The 23,976-nt window shown below is 49.2% G+C and overlaps 1 protein-coding gene across 2 annotated transcripts in view; it reads left to right on the forward strand.

Annotated features, from left to right (window-relative positions):
- The window catches only part of LOC138510587 (tyrosine-protein phosphatase non-receptor type 9-like), a 1,111,802-nt gene extending 1,089,308 nt beyond the window's left edge, over positions 1-22,494 (forward strand). Inside the window, exon 13 of one of the 2 annotated variants that reach the window (XM_069626356.1) lies at positions 21,149-22,494. In XM_069626356.1, coding sequence (XP_069482457.1) covers positions 21,149-21,372 — 224 coding nt within the window. In that variant the 3' untranslated portion in view covers positions 21,373-22,494. The remainder of the gene's footprint in view (positions 1-21,148) is intronic. The other variant, XM_069626357.1, reaches the window with a different exon arrangement.
- The last annotated feature ends 1,482 nt before the right edge of the window (positions 22,495-23,976 follow it).

The raw sequence follows: 23,976 nt of genomic DNA on the forward strand, positions 1-23,976 counted from the left end.
AAGGCAGTGCTTTACTCTGCCTTTTAATTGGGTATGTCTAAATTCTTCACCCTCCTCCACTCATGGGTACTGCTTTGGGAGTCTGTCATAGATGAGGAATACATTGGAGGACACAATTCATTCGAAGAACAAGTTACTTATCAACTGGTAACGTTCTTTCGACTGGATGTTCCTCCAACGTATTCCTCATCGCCCTCCCAGCCTACCCCTCTCGAGAATTTCCCATGCCATTACAGCTTTCGTTCCAACAAGGCTAAGTGCAGTCGATGCTATATTATGGGCACGTGTACCACACGTTGTGAGGGGGGAAAAACATGGACTGAGGCTGTTAGGCAGGATCCTGTGCAGTGCCCTTAGGGACCACTACACACAATTAAGACTACAGGTGGCAATACACGTTTTACCTTTGGTACAAGCCTGTACTACTATGTCAGAGTCGTAGCACTGGCGGAGCAGCCAGGCTTATCTCAAGAGTATATGAGCAGTAGCAGAGATTACACAAAGGGACCACAATTACTGTGACTCAAGCAAACACTGACTCAAGGTTTCAGGTAAAAAATATAAGTACATTTATTTTTAAACCATTCGTTATAAACACAACACTTCTATTAAACTCAAATAAAAACCACACGTTAAATATACCACAACTAACCAATTCACTTTGTACAGTAAGTCTCAAGGTAAGTACCCTGTGTTTGAAAGAACCGGTTTTACGAACAAAACACGTTACCGGGAATACGATTGCGATCACTTTTTGACAGTACGGTCTACTAAATAAATGAGTATCCGTGACGTGAAATGCTACCGGGGCAAAAACACACTTAGCACCTGAGATACCCAGAGGGAGTTGGAGGCAAAAATCACAGGCAATATTTTGGTTGGGCAGGCAGAATCAAGAAACACTCAGAGACAGGAGTTCAAAAGTCAAAGGGTCGGGGCCAGGGTCGAAAGACACCAGGGCCTGTTGCCGAAGATCACACAGTTAGACTGGTCACGATGCAACGCAGCCAAAAGTACTTCGATATTGTCAATGTTCGGAAGCAAAAGTTATAAAAAGCAGGGAAGACAAGGGCAAGCCTTGGAAAATGAAGAAAAGGGATTCACCCAGTTTCCTCAAGGAGAACACAGTACCTTGTTCCAGTGGTGTAGCTGGTGCCCTGGCACTTGTTCATGTTGGTTTCCCACAGACCCACGATTCCTGGAGCTTCGTTTTGAAGGAGGACGTTTGAAGGGGGTCTGCACCACACAGGGATGAAGCTGGTAGCAGCGACGAGGAATAAAAGGTGCGCTGCTTAAAAACAGGAGAGGCTCTTCAGGTGGCTATCCGGACAACTACAGCAGTGTGCAGCGATTTCGACCAAGGAAGAGGATCCTCTGGCTGTAGAAGATGAGCTGGTTATCCCCACCAAGCTCAAGGGAAGAAGACTCCGAACTGGATCTTCTCTAAGTCTTTGAAGGGAAGATGGCTCAGGACTTCAGCAGGGCTTCACCGGGACGGGGTAGTTGCAGCAGCCATCGTTCTCTCTGCTTCTCTTCAGTTCCTTGTAGTTCCAGTGGCAACTCTCTGACTTCTAGCCCAAGAGACCTGCCTTTTATGCGAAAAACCCCCATTCACACAGCCTGGCTGTTAATCACCCAGCAGGGGGGTTGTCCAGCCCAGGGGGGTTGTCCAGCCCAGACAACTACCCTGGCCAATCATGACAAAGTGCGACTTGGGTTTCCTAGGATACCCTGTGCAGGGGGTGACTCACATTCAGCCCACCTAGACACCCAGGCGCCTTGAGGAGGGCTTCTGAGCAGAAGCCCGCCAAAAGACAGTGAACAAAGAAGTCGAACCTAGTTTGCAGCGCAAAGTAAAACACAAGAAGGACTTTAACAAAAAGAAATGGCGAATAAACCCAACCAGAGCCAAAAGAAAGACGATTTGGTCAAGCAGGTTTATGTTCGAGGCTAATATAATAGCCAAGAACAGTACCACGTTTATCTAATATAATCGCGGTAGAAAAGTTAGGGTAGATACCACTGCCACCAGCCAAGTCTAAATGTTAAAAGAGCGAAACAATGCTGTAGGAGGTACAGAAAAAAAGGGATAAGAGTTAACCCTTTCCAGTACTCCATGGAAGATGGGGTGTACTGGATCTGTGGTGGATTGACTAAGTAAAGTTAATGGTAACTTTACCCTTTTCTGGGGGACGGTAGTCGCCTCAGAAATGGAGTTGAGGGAAGTCTCAAAGACAACCCTGTGCCAAGGCACTGAAAGTGCTGTGTGACACACAAAAAGAAGAGGGCTATTGAAGTGGTGTATTTCAGAGTCCATAATCACAAAAACAGGTAGAAACACATAGCAAAACACAGGTAACAGTGGGGGAAAAAGCTCTCACTCTTACCAAGTGGAAAGAAATAAACTCCAGAAGTCCAGCAAATCTGGTGGGGGACTCACTGGGTGAGAGAAATTAGCCATAGATGAGAATTCTCCCTAACAGGCTACGGGCGCTGTGCGCGCTACTTATAACATCCGATGATGTCACCGTCGACAGAGGTCTTCGAGGGACATCGACCCGACGCCATTGACGCAGGGCGCTGTCTGCCGAAAACATTTCCGAAGCAGCACAGCTGTGGACATTGCATAGATGAGGAACATGTTGGAGGAACATCCAGTTGAAAGAACGTTACCAGTTGGTAAGTAACTTGTTCTTCTACAGCATGGGATCTGGCATGGATTGACATGCTCATGAATATTCCCTGTCATCAGGCCGGGAATCCACGGTAAGAAAAATAAAGCAGTATTGCTTTAAAAGCTTGAATACTGCCTTTCACCTTGTTATCCAATCACTGTAGCCTGGGTCATACTGCACCCATCCAGTGACGGTCGTCTCCCTGAGTCCCATCTCAGGTGGCCATCTTCAGATTTGTACTGTATGTTTTGGTGCAGGGAGTCCTAGAGCTTTGATTTCCAAGCTGTTCAATTTTTTTAAAACTTTTTCTCTGAAAAGAAAATCTGAATTTAGTGAAAATGTTGAAGAATGCTGACGGCTAGTCAACTCCGATAACAGGGCTCTGTTACCTATCAAGTTTAAAACATCTACACTACGTGTCAACTTGGAAAGGCCTAACACCTCGCCATGCCGGAGGGAGGCAAGAGAAGTCTGTTCCGGCTCTGCTCCCAGTGTGGCTTGAGAAACATCTATGTGGAAGACAAGCACACGTGATGTTTCTACTGTTTGCATCCTGATCATGAAGAGGACCAAAGTGACATCTGTCGAAGTTTTCAGGCAAAAACCAAGAGAGACCGCTACTGGCGGTTGCTGGTGTGGTTGAAGGAGGACAGGGCCGCTGGTGTGGACTCCTTGCATGCTCAGGCGGAGTTCAGATTGTGCCGCACTCCAGAACACACTCTACCTGGTACGATGTCCAGAACGGGCAAGGGGGTACCCCCGGAGGATGTACGTAAAGCCAAGCACTAGGCAGTTGGTCTGGCTAGAGATGCCACTGACACAGGTCCTAGTAAAGGGTACACACACTCCCCGTAGCCTTGCCAGTCTATGGTGAGCTTGCCAGTGACCGGCGTGTCATCAATAAGGTCCTCAAAGCATGGTGTTTTGTCCTGGGACAAACCAAAGACACCTCCGAAAGGAACCCTCTTCAAAGCCCTCGACAATGCCCACGGCTTCGTCAATGACTACAAGGCCATCCTCTACAGCTCCTCCAGCTATGACTACGTCGACCAGACCATGGGCTGCAGTGGACTCATCTTTGTCAACGGTCCTGTCAACATCCACTCCGTCCACGGCCACCTTGTTAACGAACAAAGGAAAGCTGCTGTCAAACCCTATGGCAAGGGTTTTGCTGCCTCCAAGACCCACGACTGCTCCAACCACGACTACCACCACGACCCAGTCGGTAAAGGTGCGGGTCATATCATTAGCCCTGGGGGATGTGGCTAGACCAGGAGACCAGTTACCCCCGGTGGATGTAGTTTAAGGGGTGGTGTGTGGCACAGAGAGTTCCATTGGCCCTTTGGCCATTTATTCTAGCTCCAACAACGGCACACGTCATGAATGCTTGGATGCAGGTGGCTACAGCCCCATAGGCATGGCTTTGCCAAGGCACACAAACCTGTTGAGGCACACCAGCACTCCTCCAGCAGACCCAGGGGCCCCTCAATCTCCAAGGGATAGCTCCACACAGGCATAGCTCGGCTACCCCAAATTGACCACCGTCATCACCACCGCCTAGTGACGCACCACACACTGATACTGCGACTAACACAGACACTGGCTCAACAGACAAGGATGACTTTGATGACTTTGTCCAAGCCGTGGGGAGCCAGTAGGTGCAGATGATACCCCCAGAGCTTCAATTCCAGATTAAGTCGGGTCATTCCATATCAAGATGGCGAGGGCCTCTGCCCTGTTTAATTTGGTACCAGAGAGACGAGCTTCAGCCAGGAAGACGATTGTGTCCGTCCTGTTGCTGGACGAGGTATGGGACGATGGCCTAGACTTAATGGGGTCCCCAAGCTCCACTCCAGCGAAGCAAGACCAGCTGGAGAGAAAATACAGGGTGCCGGACTCGGCCCCCAAATGGCTCAGTTTTCAGCCATCCCTGGATTCAGTGGTCTCGCCTGCAGCAAGCAAACTGTCCTCTGACAGATCCATTCTCCAAGTCTATCGTCCCGCCAGATCAAGAAGGGAAGAAACTAGATGCGTCGGGGAAGCACATCATATATACTGCAGCGTCTACCATCAAAGCTGCCAACGCCCTAGCCATCCTTGCCCGGTATGATGGGGAGTTATGTTTTAACCTGGGACCGCCCCTGGAGTTCTTGCCAGATGACAAGAAGACGGAAGCTCTTGCCTTGTTTCAGGAGTGGGAGGTGGCCTCCGATCATGACAATGATGGAATTCGCAGATTACGGCTTCCGTCAAATGGGGAATGGTCTGGCGCTCCGGCTCCAAGGCTGGCTGAAGGCTACTCATTTTAGACCAGACGTTCAGGCCAAGTTAGTGTATATGCCTTTCAACAGTGACGATCTTTCCGGAAAGGCGGTGGATGAGACATTACAGGCCATCAAGGCAGACACACAGACTGCAAGGTCCCTAGGAACTCTTCAGCAGCGCCACTCTTCTTCCTTTCGGTTCTCCAGGAATACGTTTGGGAGATCTTCCAAGGGATACACCTTGACTTCCTACCATTAGCCTTCCCACTCCACGGCAGAGGAATCATACAGAGGTCGGTCCCAGGTCTTCGGGGAAGGCTTGCAGCACCCGCAAAGTAAGGCGCAGACAACCAAGCAGGCCTGACTTGGCCCAGGACCTGGATCCTTACTTCCACACCCATTGGGAGGCCGTCGGTCAAATTTCGTCAATGCCTGGAAAAACATCACTACGGACAAATGGGTGCGGGACATTCTGCAGCAAGGGCACACGCTGGAGTTCAAACGCAAGTGCCCTTGTATTCCACCTGTAACGGGAAAGGAACGACACACTGCCCAGCTGCTCCAGGAGGTGCGAGCCATGCCATCACAGGGTGCAATAGAACCTGTCTCGCTGCGACTCCGGAGCATACTCCAGGTACTTTTTCGTCTGGAAAATGTTGGGGGGTTGGCACCCAATCCTAGACTTACGACACCTCAGCAAATACCTAAAGTCCCAAAAGTGTAGGATGGTCACGTTGCATCAAGTGCTCGGCCAACTGGAAGGGGATTTCATGACAACTCTCTATCTGGAATATGCCTACTTTCACATCTCCATTCACCCAAAACATCTGAAATTCCTTTGATTCGTAGTTTGGGGGAATCACTACCAGTTCAATGCCTGAAGTCAGCACTGAAGGTGTTCACGAAGTGCTTGGCGCCAGTAGTGTTGCATTTTGTCGCAAGGGCATACACGTCTACCCATACCTGGACTGACTCATCCGGTCGCATTCTCTGAACCTAGCAACGCAACACACACAGGAGACCATACACCAGCTGACGGAGCTCGGATTCACTAACAATTATCCGAAATCTTGCATAACGCCATCAGAGGACGTTCTGTTTCTGGGGGCATGTCTCGACACAGTAGCGTCTCTAGCTTGCTGGCCATCCTGGGGAACATGCATAGTCTCCATAAGATCAGCAACCATCCTAGCGATCAAATCTCTGCTGGGAATGATGTCCTACTGCATACATCTGATCCCATTCTGCAGACTGCAGCTATGATATATGACATTTATAACGTGCATATACACAAGTGTTTCAAGGCGCGGCAAGGGAGGGGAAACAGAGGAAAGACAGCTCGGTAACATTGAGATCGCGCAGGGGAGGGGAGCAAGGGGAAAAGTGCGGGGGGCAGTGCAGTACATAGGATAACAGTAAAATAAATTAAGACAATAAGTGCAGACATCAGGTGTCAAGTGCTAGTAGGGGCTGTAGGAATACAGAAACAGCCCCCGAGTGCAGAGTGCAAGAGTTGCTAGGGGGGCAGTGTAGGTGTGCAACTGGCGGGGAGGGGACCTGGGCCTGAGATCAGAGGGTAGCCAGGTAACCAATGCAGTTTCAGATTCAGTCAGGATAACAGCAGGGGAGAGGGGGAGAGAAAGCAGAAACAAGGAGGAAGGTCTTGAGGTGCTTCCGGAACCAGAGATGGTTCTCCTCAAGTTTCAGGGAGGCTGTTCCAAAGGGAGGCCCAAGCAGAAGAAAGAGATCTACCACCAACCTGCTGCTTGGAGAAGCGACTAACCCTGAGGGGAGTTAGAGGCAGATGACCGAAGAGCTCGGGGAAGGAAGATATTTAGGAAGAGAGTTGGAGGTATTGAGGTCCCAGGCCCCAGAAGGCCTTGTGGACAATGCAGAGGGTTTTGAACTTAATCCTCGCTGCCGCTGGGAGCCAGTGCAGAGATTTCAGTCCTGGAGAGATAGGATCCCTGGGCCTGAGGCCAAGGACAAATCTTGCAGTCCTGTTTTGGATGAGTTGCAGAGGGCGAAGAGTAGAGGCAGGCAGATTAAGAAAAAGTCTGTTGCAGTAGTCCAGCCTGGAGAGAAGCAGAGTTCCGGAGACAGTGAGCTTCTGGGGGAAGGAGAGGAAAGGAAGAATACCTCTGAGGAGGTGCAGCTGGTAGTGTGAAATCTTAGAGATGTCAGAGATGTAAGGAGAGAAGGAAAGTGTTGAGTCGAAGATGACCCTGAGGTTTTTAGCTTCACAGGTGGGAGCAGGAAGATGGCCAAAAGAGGCCGGCCAGAGAGTGACAGGAAAGGAGGGAGCAGTTGTGCCATTGAGGATAATCTCTGTCTTACTGTCATTAAGGCAGAGATCATTGGTGGCACACCACTCCTGGATGGCGGAAAGACATTGAGATGAGAGAAGAAGAGGTGGCAGAGGGGAGCCTGAAAATTAGTTGTCATCCGCAAAGCTGGGGCTGAGAGCGGCAATGCAGTGGGCAAGAAGTGCCAGGTATTGGTTGAACAGCCAGGGAGAGAGGTTAGACCCCTGGGGAACACCACAGGTAGAGATAGAGATAGAGGAAAGGAAGGACCCAAGTTGGACCTAGGAGGGTCGATCAGAGAGGAAAGAGGTCAGCCAAGCCAGGGCCTGATCGGTGACACCCAGGTTATCACAGAGACGGATGAGCAGGATGGCATGGTTGACCGTGTCAAAGGCAGAAGAGAGATCAAGTAAGATGAGGACACGGGGGGTGTTGAAGAACAGGTCTTCACGGATGTTCAGGAGAGCAGTTTCCATGCTTCTGGCAGCTCTGAAGCCAGACTGATGGTCATGGAGACAACCAACAGATTCAGAGTGAAGATTAATCTGGGAGATGGCCAGCTTTTCCAGGAGTTTGCCCAGGAAAGGAGTGATGGAGATTGGGCGATAGTTAGCCGGGCAGGAAGGGTCGGCAGAGGGTTTCTTAAGAAGAGGGTGCACAAGGGAGTGCTTCAGGGGGTAGGGGAAGACTCCAGTGATGGAGTGGTTGCAGAAATCAGCCAGAGCAGGAGCCAGGGTGTCAATGTGGTCCTTGATGGTTTTGGCGGGACAGGGGTGAACCTGTTTCGACAAGACTTTCATAGGTCAGACTTGTCTAGAAACCTTGTCTGCAGAGAACCAGGGAAAGGCAGAGAAGGAGGGCGAAGAGGTGGCCGAGGAAGAGCAGGGAGTAGAGGGAGGGAGAGAGGTCAGGATGTCCTGAGTTTTAGAGGTGAAATGAGAAGCCAGGGCCGTGCAGATGGCCTGGGAAGGGACAGGAGAGATAGAGAATGCAGTAGGATTGGCCAGCTCCTTGCAGATTTTAAAGAGTTTGCGCGAGTTGTTGGATGCCGCGGAGACGCAGGCTTGGATGTGGACTCTCTTCTTGGTGAAGACAGAGAACTGGTATTGCCTTTGGAGCAGGCGGCAGGCCAGTTTGTCAGAGGAAGTACCAGAAAAACGCCATTGTCTCTCAGCCAACATGCACTTGCGTTTAAGGGCGATGAGGTCTGAGTCGTACCAAGAGTTGCACTTGGCTTTGGGCTTCACGCGGATACTCATGACAGGGGCAAGAACATCGAGGGTATCAGATATTGCAGAGTGGAGCATGGAAAGGGCTGTGTCAGGGTGTGAGTCAGCCAAGGGGATGGGGGTGAGAAAGTGGCAGGGAAAATCTTAACTGACACACGCTACCTGGGTCGGATAACCAAGAAGGTAGGTGGTAGTGCTGGAATTGGCTTGGCCTGAGGGGTAGAGAGGGTGAGATGGGAGGAAAGGCGAAAGTGATCGGGAGAGAGGAGTGGTGAAAGGGATCGAAAGGGTAAGGTCTGAAGAGTTCAGAAAATCCAGAGTGTGCCCTGCAGAGTGAGTCGGGCCAGAGGGGAGAATAGAGAGGGAGAGAGAGAGAGTCGCAGAGGTGACGAAAGAGTCCAGTGGAGGGACAGGAAGCATCCAGGTGGATGTTGCAGTCTTCAAGAAGGAAGAGTGGAAAGGGAGAAAGGGAGAGGGGGAGGGGGAGAGGGGGAGAGTGAGGGAGGAAGGGAGAGAAAGAGACAGAAAAGTAGGAATGACAGAGGCAGGAATCCACTGAGTGAAGATCAGGGCTACACCCCCATGGGATGGTTGGATCTGGGCGCGAAGAGGATTTTATAGCCATCAGGGAGGAGAGTGTCAAAGCTTGTGACAGAGCTGGCCATGAACCATGTCTCTGTAAGACCGAGGACATAGAGGTCAAGTTCCTCCAGGAGGTGGCAGATGTCAGAGGAGTGTTTGACAGCTGAGCGAGAGTTTAGAGTGGCAACATGGAGAAGGTTGCCACCCTTGAAAGACTTCCGGGGATGAGTACAAATTAGAGGTACACCCTGTGGAGATGTAGAAGAAGCCAGAGGGGGGGCAGAAGAGGAAGGAGGAGAGGGCAAGGTAGCCAAGGAGGATACAGCAGGGGGAGGCGAGGAAGCCGTGGAGGGGAGAGAGGGGACAGCAGGAGAAGAAAGGAAATTGATGAGGTGCAGGAAGCGTCTGTCAAAGAGGAGAAGGTTGGCTTGAAGGCCTTGGACCAAGACGGTACCATTCAAGTAAACATTAATGATGACCTTAGAGGAGTGGAAGGAGGGCAGGAAGGCCTCCCACCGGGTGCCACCGTTAATGGGAGAGGAAGAGAAGGGAAAGAGCAGAAAGACCATATGTAGATTCCATAGATCTGGCGAGGGAACGACAAAGAGGATTTCGGGGAAAGTTTGCCTGGAGGAAGCACTGGTATCGGTGTCAGCTATAGGAAGGCCTGGTTTGGAGACCAGGATTTAGTGAGGAGAGCAGGATGAGTCGATAGAGAAGCGGTTAGAAAAGATAGGAGAGACATAGAGCACCATAAAGTAGGTAAGGAGAGGAGAGAAGAGGAAGGGAGTGGGAAGGGGTAGCGGAGAACCCAGGAAGGACACAGGGCGGGGAGCAAGCAGACGAGACGACAATTGGACAAGATGACAGGCGCATAGATAGCAGGAGAAAGGTTCGCTAGATGAGTGCTTTGCTAAGGCCTAGGTTTCACAATGCAATCTTAAATACTTTCATAGTGCAGTTTTAAAAATAACAGGAGAAAACACACCTACGTTTGAGAGTCCTGAATAGAGGGGAAATGGCCTGGGTTTCACAGTAATAGATGGTCACTCCAGGCCACGGGCTATTGGACAGACAAATTAACGCTCAACCTTGAATTCAGGCAATCCATCCAATGGTGGGGGAGGCGCTCGCACCTTATGCAGGGATCCCCTTTATGGACCCCTCCCTTTCAGGCAATTGTCACCACGGATGCCTCGCTAGACGGATTGGGGGGCCACACCAGACAGTCCCACGCTAGAGGCCTTTGGCTGCCAAAGGAGAAGGCTCTACAGATCAATGTGCTGGAACTTCGGGTCGTGTTATGGGCCCTCAAGTCATTCTTGCGTCTGCAGAAGGGCTTGGTGATGAGGATTTTCACCACGATATTCTACATCAGGAAGCAGACGGGACCCGATCCCCTGCTGTCTTTGGAAGTGCAAACGCTATGGCACTGGGCAATCCTTCAGACCATGTTCCTCTTACCCTTTCACGTAGCAGACATAAAGAACACCATAGCGAATGCCCTCAGCAGGGAACTTCGGTCCAATCATGAATGGGAGTTGCAGTAGAACCAGGTAGCCCTCCTGTTCCGCCAATGGGGTTGTCCACAAATAGATCTATTTGCCACGTCAGCGACCTCTAAATGCAAGCAGTTCGCCAGCAGGTTCCCTCAACCGGAGAGCTTGGGGGGCGCCTTCTCACTCAAATAAGAGGATCAGTTCCTATACGCCTTTCCTCCGATTCCCCTCCTGCTACTTGTCATCAACACATTGAAGCAATGCCTCTGCAAGATGATACTCATCGCCCCAGCATGGCTCTGCCCGATATGGTACCCCACCTGCTGCGCCCATCAGTGGCGCCGGCCTTCAGGCTGCCTCCTCTTCCCGACCTGCTCACCAGGGAAGCCAGAACCATCCTACATAACGATCCATCATCAATGAATCTCACATCCTAGCTCCTGTGGCCTTCGAGTTTGGCCATTACGACCTTTCGGTGGAATGTAAAGCTGTTCTTGCCAAGGCCAGAGCACCCTCTGCTCTATCGTTCTGCAGTCGCAAATGGAAATGCTTCCCTGCATGGTGCAGGACGCAGGGCATCACACTGCTGCATGTCACAGCTCCTCAGCTCTTGCTGTACCTGCTCTCGCTGGCCAAGTCTGGTTTGGCCCACGCCTCCATCAAGGTGCATCTGGCAGCTATTTTGCAATAAACCAGTTCACCTATAAGGCCATCGTTATGGTCTCACAGACTGGTCAAAGAAATAATAAAAGGTTTCTTTAGGTCTTTCCCTCCAGTGAGAGCTCCTGTCCCGGCGTGGGAACTCAATGCTGTCCTCACCAAGCTCATGGGACCTCCATTTGAGCCTTTACATCGTGCTCCTCTCAAGTGTCTTTCATGGAAGACTGCATTCCTGGTAGCGATCACTTTGGCCAGGCGGATCGGGGAGATTCAGACTCTTTCCTGCAAAGCCCCCTACTTATCTTTGCAACCTACTAGGGTGGTGCTCTGCACTCAACCCACCTTCATGCCTAAAGTTCCATCTGAGTTTCACCTTAATGAAAGTTTGGTACTTCCAGTCTTCTTCCTGAATCCTGCTTCGGCTGCTGGACTGTCACTTCATAGGTTGGACGTTGCTTGTGCCTTGAAGTTCTATATGGCCTGTTCGAAGTATTTCCGGAAGACTTCTCAGCTCTTTGTGAAGTTTGGTCCTGTTAATCAGGGCAAGGCCCCATCCAAGGCTTCCCTATCCAGATGGCTCTCCGGCTGCATCATGCACTGTCATTGTCTGGCCGACAGACCCCTACAAGGCCAACCGGGAGCCCACTCCACCCGAGCCATCTCTGCTACAATGGCGTTTCTCTCTGGTGTTGCCCTGCTGAAAATTTGCAGAACTGCTACCTGGAGGTCAACGTACACCTTCATGAAATTCTACTGTGTCGACAGGGATTCCAGGGTCGGCCCAGCAGTGCTGCGCAACCTGTTTGAATTTAGTCTGTTCCAGGGGTAAATGTTGTACTTATGTTGAGCCTTGCCACCGCCCGCGGTTGTGTGTGTGTTACTGCTATATAATCAAATTCATGAGCATGTGAATCCATGCCAAACCCCATCCTGGAGAAGGAACATGTTACTTGCCTGTAACTGTTGTTCGAAGGGATTGTGTCCTACGACGTATTCCACATCTATGACAGGTAATCGCCACAGCTGTGCTGCTTTTGAAAATGTTCTGCGTCGGTGACGTCGATCTGCTGTCGCTCGAGGGCCTCCGTCGAGCCGACATCACCGGATGTTACAAGTAGGACGCATGACGCCCAAACCCTCAGTTCTGTTTTTTTCCGCGAACGTGTTCGCTTCGGAATCTCGGCCGCCTCGGTTCTTCTCCTGATTGAATCAGTTCTTCGAACTTGGTTGTTTGTGAAGTATCATGTCTTTGTCTTCTTCTACCCCGCGGTCGGGCTTCAAGATGTGTCAGGACTGTGGTTCCAAGATGTCGCTTACGGACTCGCATGATGTCTGCCTCTGGTGCCTCAGCGAGGACCACGCCACCGATGACTGTGATGAATGCCAGTTTTTGACGTGGAAGGCCTTGCGGGAGCGTAAGAAGAAGTTGACTGTAGGTAGGGTTTCCAAACCCCGAAAGTCAAATCCGTGGGGCTTTCGACCGATGATTCGAGGGGCGACTCTCTGCGTCGGCGTAAGTCCAAGGCGTCTCGGTCCCGAAGTGGTTCCCGCCATTCCTCTGCCTCTTCCAGGTCCCAGTCCTCGACGCCCTCGAGACCGTGAGAACCTGTGAAGTCTTCGAAGAAGACATTGACGCCTGCGGCGCCCAGGTTGTCAACGGACTCTCTCGAGGCTCCGCCTCTGAGGAAGTCGTCGACGCCATCGGCGCCCATGCTGTCGAGAGACACGCTCGGGGCTCCGCCCTCTAGGCCTGTGTCGAAGCTGTCGGCGCTGCGCTCGACGCCGATTCCATCAGCGCTTTTCGAGGCAGCTTTGGCGGAGGTTCTCCGTGGCACGGTGGAACCCCCCAGAAAGGCTCTGGCCAAGGCTAAACATGTCTTTGTTGCTTTTTCTGTACCCTCCTTCCAGCCTCTGGATTATATTTCTGAGGTGGATGAGGGGTCTGAGGAAGGTGAGGTTCCTGCAGAGGTTCCTGATGGCCTCCTTTCTGGTCATAGCCAACTTGAGGACCTGCGTCAGTCGTTGCACAATGCCAGTGGTCTAGACACCTCTCCAGAGGTGGCGTTTGGTAGGCTTGAGCCTGGCATGCATGCCGAGTCCTCATACCGGCGCTTGATGTCGAGGGTCACGGATTACCTGGGGTGGTCTGCCCCCCTTGCAGATTTTCAGCATGATGACCTGACTGATATCCTCAACCAAGGTCCACCAACTCACCTGGTGCTGCCATTACATATGGCCTTGCAGAGAAGGGTGCCTGCAGCTTGGACTTCTCCAGAGAGTCTCCTGGCAGTGAGCAAGTCCTTGCCGAAGAAATATTGCCCAGCCAGTCGCGACCACTGCTACTTGACCACGCACCCTACTCCGGAGAGTTTGGTGGTGCATGCGGCTATGGCCCCCGTGAAGCAGGCGTCGTACCCTACCATCCCTCCTGGTAGGGACGACGAACGTTTTGATGGCTGGGCGAAGAAGGTGTTTTCTTCTGGGGGTATGGCGCTTCAGGCTGCCAACTCCGTTTGTGCCTTGTCTCGTTTCACGCACACTCTGTAGAGCTGTATCTCCTTAGTGGCTGGTCATATTCCCGAAGGGGAGTAACGGGATGGTTTTCTTGCTATCGTGCAGGATGGCAAGGATGCCATGGGTGAATCCGTTCAGATGGGTCTGGACATGGTTGATTGCATCAGCTGGTCCATGGCGGCGAGCACCACAATACGCAGGTTTGCGTGGTTGCGGAAGTCGGGGTTTGCTCCTGATGTGCAAGCCCAGCTCCTCATCATGCCCTTTGATGGTGAACATCGTTTTGGCAGCAAGGCTGACGAGAGCCTTGGAAGGTTGCAGACCTCCAAAGCTGCAGCGAAGTCGTTGAGCGCTGCAGTTCGTCAACCTCTGCCTTTTCGTCCTAGGGGACAGCAATGGAGCGGAGGTTCCTTTCGATATTACTCATCCTTTAGTAAATCGAGAGGAGCTGCAAGTCAAAGGGGCCACCGTAGGAGTGCTAGAGGTGGAAAACAGGGTACTCGTGGTGCCAAGGCCGCTCGGGCAGTTGCCTCTTTGCCCTCAGGTACTGCCGCAGCCGCTTAAGCTCAGTCATGAGGCCATGTCCCATGGTTCACCGGTTGGGGGAAGGCTGGCGCAGCGTCTTGTAGAGTTGTGTGCCTTTACTTCAGATGTGTGGGTTCTGGAGATCAGAGCCCACGGCTACTGTCTTCCTTTCTGGCAGAGGCCTTGCGACAATCCACCAGGGAATCTCTCTTTGAAGAGTCCGGATCCGCTCCTTGCGCAGGAAATACAATCCCTGTTGGAGAAAGGGGCCCTAGAACTGGTGCCTGCAGTGGAGAGGAACAAGGGATGGTATTCCCCTTATTTTTTGATTTCGAAGAAAGCCAAGGGATTGAGACCCATCATGGACTTGCACGGTTTGAACAAGCTCCTCAGGAAGGACAAGTTGAAGATGGTTACTCTTTCTCAAGTCCTCCAGGCCCTTCAACTTCAGGACTGGTTGGTGTCTCTAGACCTCAAGGACGCTTATTTTCATGTGCCGATCCATCCCAAGCACAAGAAGTACCTGAGGTTCGCGGTTGGTCGACTCGCACTTTCAGTTTCGGGTCCTGCTGTTCGGATTGACCTCCGCCCCAAGGGTCTTCACCAAGCTCATGGTGGTGGTAACGTATCTCAGGAAAGGGGGGATGCACGTCTACCTCTACCTGAACGATTGGTTGATCAGGGCACGCTCTCCCAAGCAAGTCCTGGATCATCTGTCCGTCACCTGCCACTCCCTTCACAAGCTGGGCTTCTCCCTCAATTTAAAGAAGTCCCACTTGATGCCAACTCAGCGGCTCCATTACATCGGAGCAGTGCTCGACACGTCCCTGGGGCAGTGTTTTCCTCCCCAGGTAAGGGCTCATCACATTCAGCAGATGGTGCACAAGTTTCAACATACCCAGTCTCTCCCAGCGTTCGAGTTCGTGAGGTTGCTCAGCCTCATGGCATCCTGCATTCTTCTGGTGCCAGAGGCCAGGTTGCGGATGAGATCTCTGCAATGGGCTCTCAAGATGCAGTGGTCACAGTCCTCCGGCAGCATGTCGGACCCCGTTCAGGTGCCGCCCTCGGTCGCCCAGGACCTTCTGTGGTGGGCCATCGAAGGCAATCGGATGAAGGGGGCTCTGTTTTGGCTACCCTGGCCAGAGGTGACGATCGTGACAGACGCATCCCTCACAGGATGGGGAGCTCATGCCAACGAGTTGACAGTCAGCGGTTGTTGGTCTCCGTCGAAGTCCAGACTCCATATCAATCTGTTGGAGCTGCGGGCCGTCAGGCTTGCCCTGAAGGCTTTTCTGCCGACTGTGCGAGGAAAGAAAGTCCCGATTCTGACGGACAACACAGTGGCCATGCGCTACCTCAACAAAAAGGGGGGGGGCAGGGTCACTTCCGTTGTACAGAGAGGCGATGCAGCTCTGGTTCTGCTCCATCCAGCAGGAAATTTCAATCTCGGCAGTTGATCTGGCCGGAGACGAAAACTCGGCGGCGGAGGCTCTGAGCAGGCAGAGCGCAAACTCTCACGAGTGGGAGCTGGCTCGGGAGATTCTCCTGGAGATCTTCGCCCTTTGGGGGACCCCTCAGGTGGATCTCTTCACCTCCAGTGTCAACTGGAAGTGCGAAAGGTTCTGCTCGCAGGAATTTTCTCCAAAAGGAGCCTTAGGTGATGCGTTCTTTGTGGAGTGGTCCTTCCCACTGCTGTACGCGTTTCCTCCAGTCCCCGTCATCCCGCAAGTGCTGCAGAGGTTACGGAGGTTCAGTTCCCGGATGATCCTCATTGCTCCGGCGTGGGCTCGGAGGACGTGGTACCCGGACCTTCTCCACTTGTCCATCTGCCCTCCACATCGTCTTCCCTACCAAGGCGACCTGCTCTCACGGAAGGGGGGTCAGGTTCTCCATCCAGAGGTCAGATCCCTCAACCTTCACGCTTGGCTTCTGAAAGGTTGAGGTATAAGGATTGGGACCTCCCTGAAGACGTGTTGGAGGTGTTGATTTCGGCCAGACGGCCGGCAACAAAGTCCCTGTACCGTTGCCGTTGGAGAAAGTTCTGCGACTGGTGCAGGGTTAAGAATGTGGATCCTTTTTCATGTGACATTCCCGCAAGTGGGTACTGTTAAAGGTTACCTGGCGGCGCTGTCTATATTTAAGTGTTCGTCTGAGGAGTGTTCTTATTTCAAAATTCTGATAATTTCTCAGTTTCTCAAAGGACTTACTAATGTGTTTCCGCCGTCACCTTTCCAGGTGCCTGGTTGGGACTTGAACCTTGTTCTGAAATTCCTTATAGGTGCTCCGTTTGAGCCTTTACATTCTTGTCCTTTGAGGCTGTTACCCCTTAAAACTGTGTTTTTAGTTGTGGTCACTTCTGCTCTCAGAGTGAGTGAGTTGCACGCACTTTCAGTTAAGCCACCCTTCACTGTGTTTCATAAGGACAGGGTTGTCCTTAGAGTTCGTCCTTCCTTTCTTCCGAAGGTGGTGTCAGAATTTCATTTAAGCCAGAAGGTTGTTCTTCCGGCATTTTATCCTCCTCCACCTCCTGGTAAGGAAGAGGAGAGGCTTCATAGGTTGGATACTAGGAGAGCTTTAAGTTTCTACATTTCTCGGGTCAGAGTGGACGATTGTCATGATGCCCGCTCCCGGGGAGCCGGTTCAAGCCCTGCGTCCCCGAAAGCGGACATCCAGTCCCCAATGAAGGACCCAACAACCCCATATAGGGGCCCTTTGGACAGTGTCCTGGCACCTATGGCGCCAGGTTCATAAAAGACATCAGCCTGGTGCCATAGGCGCCAGGCTCATTATGGAATTGCTTGGGTGCACTTTCCTGATGCAGACCATGCTGCAGGATCCCGGCCTCCTTGAGGCCTGAAAGGAACTACTTTACCTGTGGGACTAATTTACCATCCGGGCGTGGTCGGGGAAGGATACATACCTGATTGGAGGAAGGATACATACCTGGAACTTCTTCCAAGGCTATTTAAACCCCACCCGAACAGCCACACGTGCTTCGCGTTGTTCTGCATCTAGCAGCTGGACGCTCACCCTGTCTGCTCCTGCATCCTGACTTCTGCCACACCTGCCAGCATCCTGGATCACCTGCTAAGGAAGAGAAGAAGGGAACAGAAGAAGGAAAAGTCCTTACCTGCTAAATCCGCATCCCGGTGACATCTCGCCGACACTCCTGAAAAGGAAGACTTTTATTTAAAAGCTCATCGCGTCGATCGCTGCAGCGCCGCATTCCACTCACCTTTACAGGGCGCCTCCATGTTCAGCAGCGATCATCCGGATTCGCAGTCACGCCCCAGCGCCTAGGGAGAAAAAGACCAGAACAAAAGGTGAGAGAGAGAAGGGAATAAGGAAAGCTAAATCTCCATGTTAAGACTTACCTGTTGATTCATTCCCTCTTCATTTCGGGTCCGCGCCGCATCCTGGCATTTCCGGACCCCGGTCCCTAAGGGGAAAAAGAGACATCAGCGTTAATGAGCGAATGAAAAGACATTACCAAAAAAAAAACGCTCATTAAAGACTTACCTGATTTCTACAAGGATTTCACCTCTCATCTCGGGTCGGTGCCTGTTCCCCGGCATTCCGTACCCCTAGCCCCTATGGGGAAAAAGACACTAGCATTAGTACATTAATGCATGGACACAAGGGGAACCTCTTATCAAAAAACTTACCTGGAAGCCAAGCAAGTTTGGTTCTCACCAATCCGAAAATCCAGTGAAGTAACTGGATACCAACGCGCCCCTGCATCAGAAGCAGGATGGAGAGCTCGTCCTTCCAGACCCTAAGGTGAGACGCTACGAGGAATCACAGAATGGTTTCGAGGAGGGTGAGAGGGGAAAGTGGGAGGCTGATTGCATTACCCCGCAGACAGTTAATCCCCTATTTTCGCCTACAGAAGGATACTTCTGCGAGCCAGACAAACCAGATTTGGGGGCCCGGTCCAGTCCGTCTTCCGAACCCTGCTCATCACCTTAGAAGAGGTCACAGCAGCGCGAACCAGGCCAGCGCCTCCGTGGGAGTCAGGTGAGCGTTACAACGATCAGCTCTTTATTGGTTACACTGGAAGGCGTTTGGGACAAGCTGTTACTAAGCAGTCTTTGTCTAGATGGATTATCTTGGCAATTTCTGAATGTTACCGCTTGGTGGGTAAGGACCCTCCGGTAGGCTTACGGGCCCATTCTACTAGGGGTACGCCTGCCTCTACTGCCCTGCAGAGGGGTGTTCCTATTCGTAACATCTGTGAAGCAGCCACTTGGGTTTCTGTCCATACTTTTGTACGACACTATTCCCTAGATTCTATCCATGGGCAGGATCTGGCCTTTGGCAAGGCGGTCCTTTACTCTGCAATTTAATTGGGCATTCTAAATTTCTATAATCTAAATTCTTTTTCCCTCCTCCATACGTTGGTACTGCTTTGGGAGTCTGTCATTGATATGGAATACGTCGGAGGACCCAATCCCCTCGAAGAACAAGTTACTCTCTTACCTAGTAACGTTCTTTCGATGGGATGGTCCGACGATATATTCCATATCGCTCCCTCTCTACCTGCCCCGCTACAGAATTTCTTATGCGATTTGCAGCTTATGTTTCCTTCCGCAAGGCTTTCTGTGGTCATACTGGCAGTGGTTTGTTGCCACACGTTCTGGGGAAAAAACTACAACTGAGGCTATGGGCGTTGTGCGTCCTACTTATAACATCCGGTGACATCTGCTCGACGGAGGCCCTCGAGGACAGTGTATCGACGTCATCGACGCAGACGGCAAAAAGTTTCTGAAGCAGCACAGCTGTGGTGATTACTGTCATTGATATGGAATACGTCGTCGGACCATCCCACCGAAAGAACGTTACCAGGTCAGAGAGTAACTTGTTCTTTTAGTTGCGGTTACTTCCTCACGCAGAGTGAGTGAGTTGCAGCATTTTCCGCCAAGCCACCCTTTACTGTGTTCCATAAGGACAGGGTTGTTCTGCGGGTGCGGCCTTCTTTTCTTCCGAAGTTTGTGTCGGAATTCCATTTGAGCCAGAGGGTGATTCTTCCGGCGTTTTATCTTCCTCCACATCCTGGTAAGGAAGAGGAGAGGCTCCATAGGTTGGATCCTAGAAGAGCTTTGAGTTTCTATCTCTCACGGATGTACCGGGTCAGAGTGGAAGATCAGCTCTTTGTTGGTTATGCTGAAAGGCGCTTGGGTCAGGCTGTTTCCAAACAGCCCTTGTCTAGATGGATCATTTTGACGATCTCTGAGTGTTACCGTTTGGCGGGAAAGGACCCTCCAGTAGGCTTACGGGCTCATTCTACTAGGGGTGTGGCTGACTCCACTGCTCTACAGAGCGGTGTTCCGATTCGCAATATTTGCAAAGTAGCCACATGGGCCTCTGTCCATACTTTTGCGAGACACTATTCCTTGGCTCCATCCATGGGCAGGATTTAGCCTTTGGTAAGGCAGTCCTTTTTTCAGCAATTTGATTGGGCATTCTAAAAATGATAAGTTGTAAATTCTTTTCCCACCTCCATAAGCTGGTACTGCTTTGGGAGTCTGTCATAGATGTGGAATACATCGGAGGACACAATCCCCTCGAAGAACAAGTTACTTACCTTATCTGGTAACATTCTTTCGATGGGATGTTCCTCCGACGTATTCCACATTGAACCCTCCCAGTCTGCCCCTCTCCAGAATTTCTTATGCGATTGCAGCTTAAGTTTCCGCAAGGCTTTCTGCAGTCATACTGGCAGGAGATTGGTGCCACACGTTCTGCGGAAATAAACTACAACTGAGGCTATGGGCGCTGTGTGTCCTATATATAACATCCGGTGACGTCGACCCTCAACGATCAACGTCATCGACGCAGGACGCCCTCTGCCGAAAATCTTCCGAAGCAGCACAGCTGTGGTCATTACCTGTAATAGATGTGGAATACGTCGGAGGAACATCCCATCGAAAGAACGTTACTAGATAAGAGATGAACACGTTACTTACCTTATTTATCACCTGACGATCCGCTTGTAGAGAGAAATAGAAAAATTACTATGCAACTTGGAATAGATAATTTAGGGAGAGTAACACAGCAGGTAAATGAATGGATTTACAAATGTTAAGGAAGGCTGCCAAATGTCCATTACAGTATATACATTTATATTAATGTTTTCCCTTCTAATCACAGTAACTGAGAAAGTATGGCCATTTGTTTGTGTGCACCTATATAGATGCTTCACCGATTTAATGTTTGTAATGTAAGAAAGGTTATTTAGGTACATCTATTTTTTTTAATTTATTATTTATTTATTTTTATGTTTCCCTCTGCAATGTGTGTGAGTAAGGAAGTATGACAGGCTGTAATATTATGGCCATTATACAGACGGCAACAAAAAGAAAGGTTCAATAGATGACTCTGACAATTACCAGCATATTTTATTAATCGATTCGTTGTGTAATGATGTGGATGGGTAAAGTGCTGCAAATGTGTCTCTTTATAGACAGAAGGATGGTGCTGTACCTCCTTTTTGTCGACCTGAGGACAGTGTTCAACATTGTTAATTGAGCACCATTATAGGATGCCCTAATTTGGTTAGGTACCCTGAAAATTTGCTACAACCACTTATGGATCTATATACCAACAAATAAATCATTTATAACATTAACATCATTAAATCACAGTAATTGTTTGAATATATCTAGCAAACAAACCTCAAATTGATTAACTTTAGAAAATAACATACATTTCTTTGTGACTATCCATCGATTTTGACGAGCATTTTTAATTGTACAGGTTTGCAACATTGAAATATTAGTTAAGATACATTACCTATAGTCTTTCAAATTCTGAAACTGTTAAATCAATGGCTAATTCTACTCGAAGTAAGACAATACGTTATGTGTAATCTTTGCTCATATCATCTGCTTGCAGGTACCTTTTGCACATTGGATATATGTCTTTCAAGGCTTGAGAACATTGGCACAGTGGATGTAAGCCAGACTGTAAAGAGAATGAGAACTCAAAGAGCGTTCAGTATCCAAACTTGGGACCAATATTACTTTTGTTATATGGCTATTATTGAATATGCTCAAAGAAAGGGACTGCTTGTTGCTGTGGAATGGTCCGACTCTGATTTTGAGACTGACAGTGAGTGACTATTCCCAAGTGCTGTCTTGTTTCCAAAAAAAACACAAAATGCATTTCTTGTGCAACTTTGGGGAATTGCCAGTATCGTTTTGAAGCTATTGCAAGAGAAGCACTGGAAAATAGTGCCGTAATTTATTGTAGCATGAATGCGATGGAAAAAGGCACACTGAAATGAAAGACTTGAAGTTACTCTTTTGCACTTGTTTTCGTTAAGTGTACCCAGAATAAACTTGAATAGAGACATCACTCCTCCTGCCAAATGGGGGCCTGGGGGATGTAGAAATTCGTCGTAGTGCTTATGATTGTAGATTTCTTTAATTGTCCTGTTTTAAAGGTTATGTAAATTGTATTATATTCTCTGTTAGTTGTTAAATTAACTATTGTACAGCCAATATTACTAAGTATGATTTTGTTATGTGATAATTTTGACAGCATTGTATATTACTGTATAAATGTACTGCATAATTACAAGTTGCTAAATTTGAGTGAAGGGCAGTGAAATATAAAAAAAACTTAATTGCTGGTTAAAAGTTTTATGCAAACCGTTACTGATCTACCCCTTGTAAAGAAACTTAAACCCAGTCATGTCTGTAAGCTTCATATTTGTGAATGTGTTGGAGTCTGCAGTCCCATTGTAAACCTAACTTCACACTACGACCTGCAGGCAAAATTCAAAAGTACAAAAAATGCCTGTATTTGTGCCTTTGTATTCATGGTCCAGCTTTATAAACTGTTTCGTTTAATAACACTTTGTAGAGCAGGAATTGGAGCCTGTTGTATTGCCAAAGGTTAATTTATTAACAAGTCCTCTATTTTCACCTCCTCATCGTATCAAACAAGTCTGCATGATACCTTGTTTTTTTTTTACTCAGTACTGTCAGTGGCTTAATTTTATTCAGTTAATATGTATTTGGACAACTTCAATAAAGATATTGGTACGATCACAAACATCACATGACAGTGGCAGGAGCAATTTGAAGCATGCAGTTAATGCAACGCTTAGTCAAACATTACTTTTTGTCTGTTTTTATTTGAATACCGGTACTTTTTTTTACATTGTATGCAAAAATGTGTATTCTTCTTGTACAAGCCAGAGGTTGATTCACCATATAAATCTGTAAAATAATGGCCTCAATGTGTGTTATTTAATTTCTTTAATTTGTAATCCTTATTTTCTAGTTCAGCATTAAGAATGATGGACATTCTTTTTTGCCATGATCCTGAGATAGTTATTTAAATTAAGGGTCACCCACCTCTTTTTCTCCATGAATTATCATTGCCCGCTCAGCACCTCATAGCAAAGTATTGTGTGTGTTTCATGTCAAACAACACTTTTAATTTAGTTACACTGCAACCCTCATGCTTTTGGCACCTTCATCTTGTGTTAACGTAAAGTCTTGTGTGTTTGCATTAAATTTGAATGCCCTGGATGCAATAAACCAGAGATAACGCCCTCACTGGTGACACATACGGCTGCCGTAGCAGAACATAGTCTCAACATACTACCATTGCAATCATGTGTCACCATGGAAGTGCAGAGGACTCTTTTGCCTGCAGAACATATAAACACAGCCTTTCTCTGTTTTTTCTTTATTATCTCCATGTGTCTTGTTAGTTTTTTGGTTTAAACTAATTTCTCGCTTTGCCAGATCACTTTTTACATATTTCTGAAACTGCAACTTGCTGGAACATCCGCTACATAATACAGAGTACGAGTTTTACATTATTAACATTGTCAGTGCGCCATGTTGTTTTTTTGTGGGAATGCATGAGCGCATCCATACACCTCTTTAAACAATTTTCAACAGCTAAAGAATGTTCTGCAGTCATGTCTGCATTTAGCCTGATCTGTTTCTTTTCACATCAGTGATCCACTGAGCTGTATTCACTTCAGTATTGTGAAATGGTTTTATTATGCATTTTCCACACATATCCCTGTCAAATGCATAGTTTAAGAAACCGTTTGATTGCAGTTTCATAGATTCACATGCTGTTTGAATATTCATGGTCCTCGGGCTGAGAATTCTTGGTAACATTAAAGCAGTTTACATTTAAATTATAAAACTACTGTCACTTTGGTGCTCTATTCGAGTCATTTTGGGTCATATTGCCTCACAGCCAATTGACGGGTCCCCCATAGCTCCGTCCACAGAGGCCATCTTCAGATTTTTTCAATGCATGTTCAGTGTTGGGAGTCCTCAAATAATCTCTTCATCTTTTGATGATTTTTATCACCATTTCATTGTTGTTATGACTGCTACTTATGCGTTTTGAGAAGTGTGCCTCCTCCACCCGTCGGTGGTCGAGTTCCAGCTTCTCGTTGCTTCCAGAGGTGCTGTCTCCGCTTCCTTTCGTTGAGATCCTTGGCTAGTGTTTGAAGTCACCATGGCTGACACCAGAAAGAAGAGCCTTTTCATGGCTCATCTGAAAACGTCTATATTGAAGATTTTCATGACGACTGACTGGATTGTCTCTACCCTGACCACGAGATTGACTGCTCCATCTGCCAGTCCTTCTCCAACAAGACGGTCCAGGAGTGTCACAGAAGGTTGGTGGCTTCGTTATACGATGGTGCTGGAGACTTTGACTTGGCCTCTCTCTGTAGTCATGAT

The sequence above is a fragment of the Ambystoma mexicanum genome, chromosome 6p, assembly GCF_040938575.1.
Source record: "Ambystoma mexicanum isolate Mex_15411 chromosome 6p, UKY_AmexF1_1, whole genome shotgun sequence".
Classification (NCBI taxonomy): Eukaryota; Metazoa; Chordata; class Amphibia; order Caudata; family Ambystomatidae; genus Ambystoma; species Ambystoma mexicanum.